The 13,349-nt window shown below is 40.5% G+C and overlaps 2 protein-coding genes across 9 annotated transcripts in view; one reads left to right on the top strand and one right to left on the bottom strand.

Annotated features, from left to right (window-relative positions):
* LOC145303649 (sulfotransferase 1E1-like) overlaps positions 1–8,346 on the top strand; it is a 108,867-nt gene extending 100,521 nt beyond the window's left edge. For all 4 annotated transcript variants that reach the window (XM_080145209.1, XM_080145207.1, XM_080145210.1 and 1 more), the window contains exons 4-5: positions 37–208; positions 7,993–8,346. In XM_080145209.1, the coding sequence (XP_080001335.1) occupies positions 37–208; positions 7,993–8,108 (288 nt within the window). In that variant the 3' untranslated portion in view covers positions 8,109–8,346. The remainder of the gene's footprint in view (positions 1–36; positions 209–7,992) is intronic.
* The window catches only part of LOC145303651 (uncharacterized), a 637,407-nt gene that overhangs the window by 363,693 nt on the left and 260,365 nt on the right, over positions 1–13,349 (bottom strand). The gene's annotated exons all lie outside the window — the stretch shown is intronic.

Below are 13,349 nucleotides of genomic sequence, written 5' to 3'. Positions count from 1 at the left end.
GTAACATTTTTCTGCTTTATTTTTTTTTTATTTAAGGATTTGCCATCTCTCATATCACGTCTTTCAAAATATCTCGATTTGGAACACGACGAAGATCTTTTTAAGAAAATTGCAGAACTTTGTTCGTTTAATTCTATGAAGGCCAACAAAGAAAGCGCAATTGGACAATTGGATATCTGGAAAAAAGATAGCGGCTTTTTCAGATCGGGTAAGCAATCCTTCCAGAGTGTGTGTATGTATGTATATATATATATATATATATATATAATATATATATTGTAGAGAAGAGTTATCTTCTTTTCAGGAAAAAATATTTCATAAACTAGAGTTATTCCCCTTATGAGTGGAGCCATTGATACCAAGATGTGAATTCCTGAAGTCTCGTCACCAACACAAGATCTCGTACCAACGCGCGCATACAAATAGATGATCTTCAATTGATACCATAATTCTTTCTCGTTTGCTGGGCACCAAACACATGAGGCAGATAAGTTGCCATGACGAAAAATGCAAATGGCTTTATTTTTTCAGTACGTTTAGCACATGTTTACACTTTCTTAGGAATAATCTTCTGCATTCTACTCTGATTCGAAACATTGTCATTAATTGTATGTTTAATCTACTTAAGCATATCACAATTGATTTCTTAATCATAGACAAACTATTAATAAATTAAATGTCATTGTCCACATAGTTTTATTACCATATTTTATACTTTATACATATATGTAGCCAATGAAATTTTTTTTATTTTATTTTTTTTTTTACACAGTGATCACCACTTATCAAGGCCCGGAACCCACTCAGGGATAAGAGTTATTGCAAGTACATTACGTTAGTGTGGAGATTTGACGAAGTGTTTACTTAAGGGGGCGGTTCATTAGGAATTTGTTAACGCTGGACTTGAAGACATCCAAGTTGTAGTCCGGTGGGAAGCAGGCAGACGGAACAGAGTTCCACAGGCGTGCAGTTCTAAGAAAGAAGCTTTGTTCATGGAATCCGCGTTTTGATTTAGGCACAGATATAGAGTGGGGGAAATTTTTCACAGTGGATTCAGCTAGACGGGTGTTTTTCGACCACTTCCCTAGATAAGTTCATAATTAACGGATACCCAAATTTAACATCTAAATCTGACCCCCAAGATCGCCATGGGCATGGAATATGTGCCTACATTAAGGATGGCTTCCCGTGTGGCAGGAATATCTCTAGAAATAGTTCTTTTTTAACGGCATTCAACATGCTAAGAGAATGAATTTAAATTCTCTGCCCACACTTTGTTACTCTTGAAAAATTAAAGTATCAAATATTCTTAGTTTTCGAGTTTGTCAGAAAAGGTAAACTTTAAACCAAATACAGAAGTTTTGTATTGTTTTTATGTCATGATGTAGTGACCACTATATACGACTGGAACAAATCTACGGTAAAGACATTTCATAGTGATCACCGTTTTTAATACACATGCGTTAGAAGTACGAGTAAAGATATGTTATAATTTGCCCATTCGTACACATGCAATAAAGAACTACGTTACGCATCGCACGCAGTAATACAATAAATAGTCCAGAATGTTCTAAAACTCTCCTATATAAGTTTTGCACGTGTAAATCAAATCAGTCCAGTTTAGGATGCAGTTTTACGAATAACAACATTGCTGCTTGACTCCGTATTGTGAGACAAAATCACCAACAACATGCACCTAAAGTCTCTGCATGAAAAGTACCATATCAAACGAAAATTATTTCTTTTCAATAAGTTATCGCAAACTACTATTTTCATATGTAACGAAAACCCACACACAGACGCATATCACTTAAACATGTAATGATTTTATCTTTCTTCCAAAAATAACCACACGTGTTCTCTCTCAATATAAAAATTCATAATCATGAACTTTTGCCTCTTCTTCGAGTCACACCTGAACAAAAACTGTCTAATGAACAAGTGTTGCAAAAACCTTGACGTTGAAATGATTTGGATTACTTTTTCTTAAACATGTTAAATGTTATTTTATCCCAGTACAGCAATCTAGAGTTCTTTACCGAATGTCGTTATTTTTTTCTAAATTTATTCCCGCCTTTTTAAATTTACATGGATGTGACTTGATAGGACCCTTCTGTAAATCGGAGATCTCACTAAATTTATCTATAATGGTCCCAGTGATACTCTACCACTGCAACCATGATCTCTAATATCATTTACGATTGCGAATTGGTGAATGCTGACTCGCACCTCCATAGAATGGAAATAGGCACAAACTTTAATAAAGACTTTTCATATCTATCTGCGTAAGTATACTTTGATAATTATGTTTCAGTTTGAAGAAATATGGTATAATAGAATTATGGGGTGTTCGTTCGCACCTAATCTCCATAGAATCGAAATATGTCACAAAGTTTAACAAGGTTTTTTAAATATAGATCCACTGAATATTGTGATAAGTGTTTTAGTGTGAATATTTTGCATGTATTGTAAATGCCTTCTTGCTGGCAAATCAAACCATCTAATATAGTTAGCCTTATGTTCTAGTATATTCGAAATATAATACAGTGCAAAGAAACAGTTACTCATGAAAACGAACCACCTAAAGTAAAACCTTGAATAATTATCTAAACTCGAATGTAAATTAATATTAAACCGACTTTACAAACTGATAATAGTTAATTATTGGATTTTAATTAATTATAAGATGAAACTCTAATAATTTAAATAAATTTTTCTGTCTCTATCTGTCCTTGTGGCCATGTCACTAGTAAGGGTGCTGGAGGTAAACGTTTGTCTGGGCTGACGTTATCCGCCTGATAGTCAGGGACCCGAACCTTGGATTAACCACTAAGGAGGCTGTCCTATCAGCAGGCGCAAAGTACTGGGACTGCTGTATTGCCATTTGGTGAGTGGATCTGGACCATGCAGTAATCTCTGGTGGGGCCTCTCGATGCCATACTAGTGGGTAATTGTTACGGCTTTACCTTTTCGTGTGCCACAAATTAAAAAAAAAAAAAGTTTTCCTGTCTTTTTCTCTCTTACTTCCCCTCTCTGTACTGCTCTAACCAAGTATGCCGACCTATTCCACAAATCTCCAAACCTCAACATGAAATATCTCCAGAATAAAAACTCGATTAAACCTAGAACCCCATCTTCCAACGTAGACCCCTACTACCAGGTCTCCTTCTCCAACATCAGGGGTCTACGTTCCAACCTTCCAGAGGTTGAAACCCAATTACAGGAGACGAAACCGGACATATTCTTTCTAAGTGAAACTGGAATAGGGCCGACCACTTCCCTAGATGAGTTCATGATTAACGGATACTCAAATTTAACAGCTAAATCTGACCCCCAAGATCGCCATGGGCATGGAATATGTGCCTACATTAAGGATGGCTTCCAGTGTGGCAGGGATATCTCTAGAGAAGATCCTAATTTACCCTATATGTGCTTCAGGGTTGCACTTACTAACACCACTGCATTTATATTTGCCCTCTATAGGCCCCACAACAGCGGAGTTACTATCTTTAAGAGCATATCTGAGAAAATAGACCACATACTGTCTTCACATCCCTCGGCTAACATCCACATATGTGGTGACTTCAACGTCCATAACGTGGAATGGCTGACTCATTCAAATAAGACAGATGATGAGGGGAGGTTTTGTCATGATTTTGCCATTGCTTATGATCTCACTCAGATTGTTCGCGAACCCACCCGTGTGCCCGATACACCCGGTCAATATGCAAGCCTTTTCGACCTTTTTCTCTCAACTTCCCCTGAGCTATGTTCATGTTCCGTTCATTCTCCTCTAGGATCCTCCGACCACTCCGTCGTATCAATTAAGATAAAAACGAAATGTAAGAAGCCCCCAGACGTACCCCTCCACCGTACTGTATACCGATACTCTATGGCTGACTGGGATAGCTTCCGTACATTCATATCTGATTTACCTCTGCACTCCATGTTTAAAAAGGAAGTGTCCTCTATAGTATCAGATCTGACCGAATGGTTAATTGTCGGCATAGACCAATTCATACCATCTAAAAAATTCCAACAAAAACCTAACAGCCAGCCATGGTTCTCCCCAGAATGTGCTGCTGCTATCGCGAACAGAAATCACTTTTTCCATAGCTACCAACGTAATAGATGCACTGAGACTAAAGCTGCTTTCAGGTCTGCCAGCAACCACTGTAAAAGAGTAATAAAAAATGCAAGAGAGCTATATGCCCAGTCTGTTAAATCCAAGGTAGCTGATCAGCGGCTTGGATCCCACCAGTTTTGGCAAATAACAAATAGGATCCTGAACAGAAGTGTGCGTTCTATCCCAACCATTATCGATGGACCAGAGGTCATCTCGTCAGCGTCAGACAAGGCCAAACTATTTGCAAAGAACTTAGCAGCTAATTCTACCCTATGCGACGAAGGCCATCAACTCCCCATATTTCCTCCTATAACACAGAACAAGCTAGGTAACATACAAATATCCGTGCATGAGGTCGCCAAGCTAATAAAGAACCTAGATTCCAGTAAAGCAACTGGCCCTGATGGCATCCCAATTATAGTGTTAAAAAAGCTTCAACCAGAACTTGCTCCCATACTTACGAAACTATTTAAGCGCTGCCTTAAGGAGAAGTGCTTTCCGACTCCCTGGAAGACCTCATCAGTTTGCCCTGTATTTAAGAATTCAGGTGATAAGTCATCTCCCTTTCAATACAGACCTATAAGTCTCCTGTGTGTTATGAGTAAGTTGCTGGAATCCATATTAAATAGAGAAATAGTCAACCACCTCAGCAGGAATAACCTTCTTAGTGACACACAATATGGTTTCCGCTCTGCAAGATCTACCACAGATGTGCTGACGGTTATATCCCACAGGATTAGTGAATCTCTTGACAAAGGCCTCCTTTCTAGGGCAATTGCTCTTGTCATATCAAAGGCCTTCGACAAGGTATGGCATAAGGGTCTACTTCACAAGATTTCCAGCTACGGTATAACTGGAAATGTTTTCTCAATCATTAAATCATTTCTCTCCGATAGGCTCATAAGAGTAGTGGTAGATGGACAAAAATCGGAGACCTGCAATATAAATGCTGGAGTCCCTCAGGGCTCAATCCTGGGCCCAACTCTCTTCCTGATCTACATCAATGACCTCCCTAAACACATACTTAAATCATTCGTTGACATCTATGCTGATGACACGACCCTCTACGGCAACACATCAAAGGCTGTAAATGACAAAGTTCTCTCTGATTCTCTCTCCTCTGATCTCGAGCGCGTGGTTCAGTGGGGGAAGATGTGGCTGGTTACCTTTAATGCATCCAAAACCAAACTCCTATCCTTACATCATCAACGCTCTGATCCCCATCTGGCATCAATTGTGATGGATGGCTCTCGTCTGGGTGAGGCCCCGTGTTTTGACAAGCTTCTGAGTTTGACCTTTACTCCTGATCTAAAATGGAACACGTACATCAAGTCTGTTGCCAAGGTCGCTGGAAAGATGGTGGGATCCTTCTACCGCTCCAGAAGATATCTCACTACTGATGCAATTCTCTATCTATATAAAAGCCAAGTACGTCCAAGGATGGAATACTGTTGGCATATCTGCGCAGGAGCTGCTAAAAAAGCCTATCCTGCCTTGACAGAGTACAAAATAGACTTCGTGGCTTAGTGGGGGATGCCCTTTTCTCTACCCTGCAACCTCTCTCCTACAGAAGAGACGTTGCGAGCCTGTCCTTGTTTTATCGTTATTTCCATGGCAGATGCTCGTCTGAACTCCAGTCTCTGGTCCCCCCTCGCCAATCTTTCATGAAAAACACCCGTCTAGCTGAATCCACTGTGAAAAATTTCCCCCACTCTATATCTGTGCCTAAATCAAAACGCGGATTCCATGAACAAAGCTTCTTTCTTAGAACTGCACGCCTGTGGAACTCTGTTCCGTCTGCCTGCTTCCCTCCAGACTACAACTTGGTTGTCTTCAAGTCCAATGTTAACAAATTCCTGATGAACCGCCCCCTTAAGTAAACATTTCAGCAAATCTCCTCACTAACGTAATGTACTTGCAATAACCCTTATCCCTGAGTGGCTTCCGGGCCTTGATAAGTGGTGATCACTGTGTAAAGAAAAAAAAAATATCCTACAATGGTATACATATATCTCTATGCTGATTTGTCTGTTCTGCTTTATGATGTTGGCAACAGAATTATGAGTTATTTCCTTTGGATTTGTTCTGGAACATTAGAAAATGTTCCCTCGTATGCAAGAGTTTAAAATATTGCTACATCCGCAAGCAGTGTTTAGAATGATATCTTAACCATTTCTCGCTTGTTTGATACAATCCTCCTTAAAAGCAACCCTTCCCCTTCTCAAATTCTATCAGTCCTTGCATCTAGTTTGTGTCTTCTGATACCAGTTGCATAGATTCTCAGAACTCAGACAGGGCAATGTAAGTAACATTTATTCATCCATTGCTTACACATAGCTCTTTATCTCCAACACTAGCAACATGTTTTTTTTCTTGTTTGTATTTTGAGAAGGTAATGGGTTCCTTTTTTTCATTTGGTTGTTTTTTTTTTATGGCATATCAATCCTTTTTCAGTTATTTAATGCCGAATCCAGTTATGTTGGAAAAAAAATTTATGCTTAAAGTTCTTTATCTTCAAATATTTAATTGTAGAGTTTGGTTTGATTGTTTTATGGCATATCAACTCTTGTTGGGTTATTTAATGCCAAATCCAGTATAGTACATCAACCCCTTTGGCTTATGTTGCATTCAGTTATTTTGTAGAAAATTTCATTCTTCAAGCTCTTTCTATCTTCAATCACTAGTTTGTAGTGTTTGGTTTGGTGGTCTTGTAGTGGATTTTGTTGTTTTTGTCCCCAGTACTGCAGAACATGAATGAGTTTTGCAATAAGAGAGGGAAAAGTTATAGTATTAATGTTTAGTATACTTTAAGTTAGGAAACCAGCCGGGAAGTGGGAGAGTGGGAGAAAGGGTGGGTCTTTTGCTTTTCGTTTTGAAGAACATAATTAAGTTTTGCAAAAGGGATTAGGCAAACAAAACATCAATGTTCGGTGCATTTTATCCCAGGAAGCCGATATCTTCAGAAAGCCCGATCTCGTAACACCAGTCCTTTTCTTTGTATTATAACATGTACCATATTACATATATCTATAATACATTTTACGTTTTTCTTATCTGAGAATAAATACGTATGTATTTAAGTATAACTGCTTCTTCAATGTCGTCCTTTTCTCTTGTGTTTGTTATCTATGATAAAACAGCACACAAGATGGAAATCACTTGTGTAGGAAAGATAAACCTGAACACATGGTTACTAACAACGTAAAAGCTAGGCTATGAAATATTTGTTCGTTTTTTTTTTGTTTTTGTTTTAAATAATTACAAGAGTTATATATATATATATATTTCTTAGTATTATATTATTTTTACATTTTATTTTTTATTTTTTTTTTTTTTTGTATTCAATTTTTGTGGACTGTTATCCTCATCTTCATAGTTGTTGTTTCACCACGTTTCGCCCAATTCATCCTCTGTACTGCTTCAGGTGGTTAACCGCAACGGGATAGGAATGTTGTAATTGTATCTTCAGTAATTACTGCCTTCCATAGTTGTTACTGATCACGTTTTGGTTAATTAATTATCTGGCCTGCTTTGAGTAGGATTGAAACCACTATCTTCAGATAATGTTCACTTGGAACCATAGAGACTCAACGCCTTTATCATTTACTTTGTGCTTAGAAGTTCAATAAAGAAATTAATGATGTCTTCTCAATGGATAAGCTGCATGTTGTAGATATAAAGACCATGTTCTCTATGTTAATGAAACTAGGCAACATCACTTGAAATAATTTGTTGTTTTTAAGACATAAAAATCGTCAAAAAACACATTATTTACTAAATGTTTTTAAAATTCTGAAATATATTTGGAAAAAAAAATGTATAATTACAAGTTAACTATTTACTTAATGAAATATTTCTATTTTCAGGCAAAGCTGGAACCTGGAAGAATTGGTTAACCGTTGAGCAGAACGAGAGAATGGATGAATCATTGGAGATCAAATTGAAAAGTTCTGAAATCTCTGAAATGTACCGAACATCTTGATATTTTGAAATATGTTATAGACAATAAATAAGTGTCTTCCGTGTTCATCAAGATTATATAAAATATGTCGCCCTCATCAAGATTTTATATATAAAAAATAAATAGAAATAGTTTTTATATTGTGTAGTAATTTGAATTGAAATAAATTGCTTTTGCCATATTTGACATCAGCTCATTAAAAGTGTGCGAGTAAAAAGACTAATATATTTTACTAATAAAATGGCATTTATAAATCTCAGTTATGTTTTTGTCTTGTTCATTTAAATCTCATGGAAAAAAAATTATTGTAATATATTTGTCTTCATTTAAATCTAGGCATGACTAGTGTGTGTGTGTGTGTGTGTGTGTGTGTGTGTGTGTGTGTGTGTGTGTGTGTGTGTGTGTACACACACACACACACACACACACATATATATATATATATATATATATATATATATATATATATATATATATATATATATATATTAGAATTGTTAGATCATCCAGCATGTTCCCCGGACCTCAATCCCGTTGAAAATCTTTGGGGATGGATGGCAAAAGAAGTGGAGGCTATACTAAATATTGAGACCCTTTTTAGTAATTTATAATTGCCATTTGTGAGATAAATTATCAGTGGTCTTATCATTTTGACAAGGTGAAAATGTTTTTTTTTTTTGTTTTTTTTAAATAATTATTAGATCAGGGTTAAGGTTCGAATGAAGTAGATTCATTTTTTCCATATTTTCTCTTTTGGCAATGGTTTCAACCATTTGTTTGATTAAAAATTCGATAATATGCGTAAACGCTTACTTTCTTAGGTGGTCTTATGATTTTGACCAGGACTATATATATATATATATATATATATATATATATAGCCAGTAGAGTTTAGTTTCCTAGAAGTACATCCAATGAAACAACATGTGTCTACCAAAATAGTGCTCAATGAGTGAACAGAGCAGGTATATTAATTTTATTTATACAAACATTAATGGCTACATATGTGCATACATGTTTCTGTAATCACCCACGTTGGGGGATTACGTCTTCAGGCCAAGAATTACCGTCGAAAGTGATATTTCCACCAAATGCATTTTCCTATTTCGTTTATCAAGTTAGCATGCAACCTGGGTGGGAGTCATAAAAAACGGTAAAAGGATGAGTGAGGTCTTTGAAGATAATAAACATCTTTTTCATTTCCCTTTCCCCTTCCAAGCTAACTTTTGGTTTTTATGGCATAAGGTACTTAGTTTTCTTGTCTTGGAGTCTGTAAGTTAAGAACCTTAGCGATGGTCAGCTAAGTACTGACCGGTGCCTTTTAATCTACATCCACCCACACACACATGCACCACACATACAACACACACATACACAGACACCGCCACATCCACACACACACATTAATATGTATATCCAAAAGCGAATCCATGCTGTACGATTTTTTTTATTCACAACACACATACTGAAACTAGACAATAACTCTGAAGCTATGCAGGAATAGAGTTAAAAATACATTAAGGTAAATAAAACATAACAAAAATAAATAAAAATAAATAAAAATAAAATAAAATTAAAAAAATAAACAAACAAACTATGAATAAATATAAAACACGAAAGTTATCTAAACCCCACATGTAAGTAAAAAAAATGTAAGGAAAAATTCAAGATGGCGCCGACTCTCTCTTTAACACGGTAAGATATCCTCAACACGGCACAAGAAGCAACAGCCACACGATTCCCCAGCCAACTCAATCGTCACTCCCCCACGTCTTTCCCCTCACCCGCTTTTATCGTCGTTCTAGGCCGGCTAAATTTGCATATTCCGAGAATTCGTGTGACTTTGCGAGACATCATACTTTACAAAAGACGGCGGTCGCCATCTTGGTCCCTCTTTTCTATTTTTGGTCGGTAACGCTGAGCTGGTCTCGAGGTAAGTCTTTTTCCCCTCATCCGTCTCTCCCACGTACCCACACAACACGCAAACACGCGGGCGCTTATCTCCTGGATGCACGTTACACTCCCCCCTGATCTGATGATCACATAGAGAGCACTGGGGGGGTGGCCTTTTAGTGCGTGTGCTTCTGCGAAGAGGTACATTCACTGTTTCAGATTCGGGCTCTGGATCTGCTTCCGCCTCATCAGATGAAGTATCGCTATCAGTCTCTGGAAGGGGCTCACTGAATCCGTGCATCGGCAGCTCATCGCTAGACGCTTCACTGCTTTCTTCTGTAGTTGTATGACGCACCTCGGTAGCTGGGCGAAGATCTCGCACATGTCGTGGGGTTCCATCGACCAAAACAGACTGCTGGCTAATCACTCCAGATATGTGTCCTCGCTTAAACTTGTCGGTGCACCGATTTCCTGGAGGCCGCACCCACACTGGATCTCCCACTTCATATCTGTTATGTTCCCTTGTCGGTTGGCTGCGTAGTGTTGATTCCCTTCACTCCGACTTGGTACGTGTAAATAGCATTCGCAGGTGCGGTTGAAGGGGTCGTCCCGTCCTTTGGCGTAATGTTGTACCAATATGTTGCTTCCGCAATAGTACATCGCTTCCTGGCAGCAATTCTCTTGATGCTGCGATGGCTTCTTTCAGCAATGCCATTTCCTGATGGCACATCGCAACCGTAGACGGACGCCCCACTCATCTAACAACTGCCGGACTTGCTGGCTACAAAACGCTGCATCATTGTCAGTCAGGAGCTCTTCCGGCGCACCTCGCTCAAAAAAAATGGATGATAGGTGGCGAACAACATTTGCTGAATCCTGTCTGGTCATCTGCCGCCACACCGCAAATCTCGTAGGCCCGCAATCAATGAGAGTTAGAAAGGGCTTGCCACTGTAATGGGTAATATCCATGGCCAGCCGCTGCCACACACTCTCAACTTCCAAGTGACCCTTCTGCCATCGCTCTGGTGCAGGATCAATAGACTGGCAAGCCTCACAATTTCTGACGATCTGTCTGACATCCATCTTGGTCACTACTGGGTATGCACGCCTCACAAAATAAAGGGTCCTCTTGATACCCGGATGTCCGCTCTGTGCATGAATTTTTTGTATTTGACATGGGTCGATTGCAACTGCACAAGATCGAGCAGTAATCTCCATTCCCATCTTCGCGGCTTCATACCATTTGTGAGGTACACGAGTCAGTTGGTCAGCACGATTACAATGTGATGGCACCAGAGTGACGCTCAGTGATAGCCCATACTCAGATACCAGGTTTTTTAGCGTGTCTAGCCTTCTCCGTATTAACATTTCGCTTGCTGCCTTGGTACGGATTCGTGTCCGTCCTGAAAGTGTGTCAGACACCCAGTGGTAGACACAGAGAGAATCTGTGTACAAGGTCAACTTCTTAGACTGCCACTGCAGGGCCAGATTTACCCCCTTTACAACAGCGTCCAGCTCTGCCAGGTTGATATGCTGAGAATCTGTTACGGGCCGCAGCCAACACGCATCCTCGAACACGTTTCCTCCTTGCTCCAACGATACTCCCAACACCAAAGAACTGGCATCAACCCACACACCTACGTTGTCTCCGTTAACACACCACCGCCCACAGGCAGGGTCCTTCTTGTTCACTCTCTCCAGTGTCTCTTTAATCATCAGAGTTAGTAGGACATCATCGGATATGTCATCCCAACCCGTGGTTGTTAAATTTGCTCTGCGTTTAATCACACCAACAGCTGCGCGGAGCCAGCCACAGACCGGTAAGTGACCAACAAGTTTTCCACACCAAGAAAAAACGGTCCGCCTTGTAACGAGGTTGGGGATGCTTGGAATTTCACTGCCACGCCTCCATTGTAGGGTGCCATCCTCTTCATAAACATCCAATCCCAATACACGTGCTCCTTCCCTTAAACGTTCGGGATTCTTGCATTCCAGACCAAACTGAGCCAACTTTTCTTTGACACACGACGCAGACTGTACATCTTCATTGACGTATACGTCATCAATGTAAGCTGACGTTGAGTCCCTCATGGGCTTTTCTTGGGACAATACTGTGTTGACAATAGTCTTCATGATCTGTGGTGCCACATTTAGGCCGAAGCCAAGGCGTGTAAGGCAGTACCTCTGCCCCTGGAACCAAACTGTCTGGAACGGCCACAACGTCTCATCAACTCGCACCTGTAAATAGGCTTTTCGTAAATCCAATATTGAGACATTAGTGCCTTTCTGACGCCATTCCCTCAACTTACTGGCGCATACGTCAGCATCGGCAGTGTAGGCTTCAATATGCTTGTTAAGCTCCCTATAGTCCAGCACGGGCCGTACTTTCGACTTGTTATGCTGGACTACTGCCATCAAGGGTATTAGACCCTTCGGAGGCCCAAGCTTGTCCTCAGGGTAGGGGATTAACCAGCCATCTTGGATCCACGCCTTTAGTTCCCTTTCGTATTCTGCTCGGGCCTCACTGGGTATAGGGTACTCTGCAACCCCATTCTTGAGTTTAGTCGGTGCCATTCCCTCGGTCCACTTCCAAGATGCAATCCAGGCCCTCTTGCACGAGTCGTAGTCCACTGTAAAATCCGGCCGATCGATATGGAGTGCTGCACACACTGGGGCCTCTAAGAATCACACCTTTCCATCCCGATGAATTGCGACTCCCCCCAGCGCCTTGATGGCATCGTATCCAAGCAACAGGTCAAACCCCAGGAGATTTCCTTGGGTCACGAGCACATTGATCTTAGTGGCTGCACCGGCGTCCGTGTAGATCTTGACAGTTCCAGCTCCACAGCATGTCTGGGTCTCGCCTCCTATCGTGGTGACTTTGATCTTCCTCTTAGTCCAACTTGGACACAGCCTGGTGCTCACTATAGTATGCGAACCGCCTGAGTCGAGAAGTGCTGAGCAGGGTATCCTGTTTACGTAGACGGTTATTACTGGTTGCGCCTTGTTCAAATTTTGCTCGGGGAGCAGGGCGGCGCTGACGTCCTCTCCCCTGATACGTTTCCCGCACAGTTTTGGGCTAGATGCCCCAAACTGCCACACTTAAAACAGCGCACACGCCCCCTGTTGGTGCAATTCCTTGCAAAATGTCCGCGTCGGCCGCAGCAAAAACATTTCCCATTGCTTGCAGGGTTCTGATTCGGAATCTCCCGAGCGCCAATCTGGCCTGTCTGTGTCGCCATCACAACTGGTTCCCCCAGGTCCTCCTCATCTTTGATGATGGCTCGAGCACGTTCCATCAAGTGTTCCATGGTCGTTGTTGAAACGCTGGTTGAGGCTCTCAGTAGCTGCTTCACCCGAGTGGGAAGG

The sequence above is a fragment of the Euprymna scolopes genome, chromosome 19, assembly GCF_053919585.1.
Source record: "Euprymna scolopes isolate OS-2025 chromosome 19, ASM5391958v1, whole genome shotgun sequence".
Lineage (NCBI taxonomy): Eukaryota > Metazoa > Mollusca > Cephalopoda > Sepiida > Sepiolidae > Euprymna > Euprymna scolopes.
This window is presented reverse-complemented; position numbering and strand designations above follow the sequence as displayed.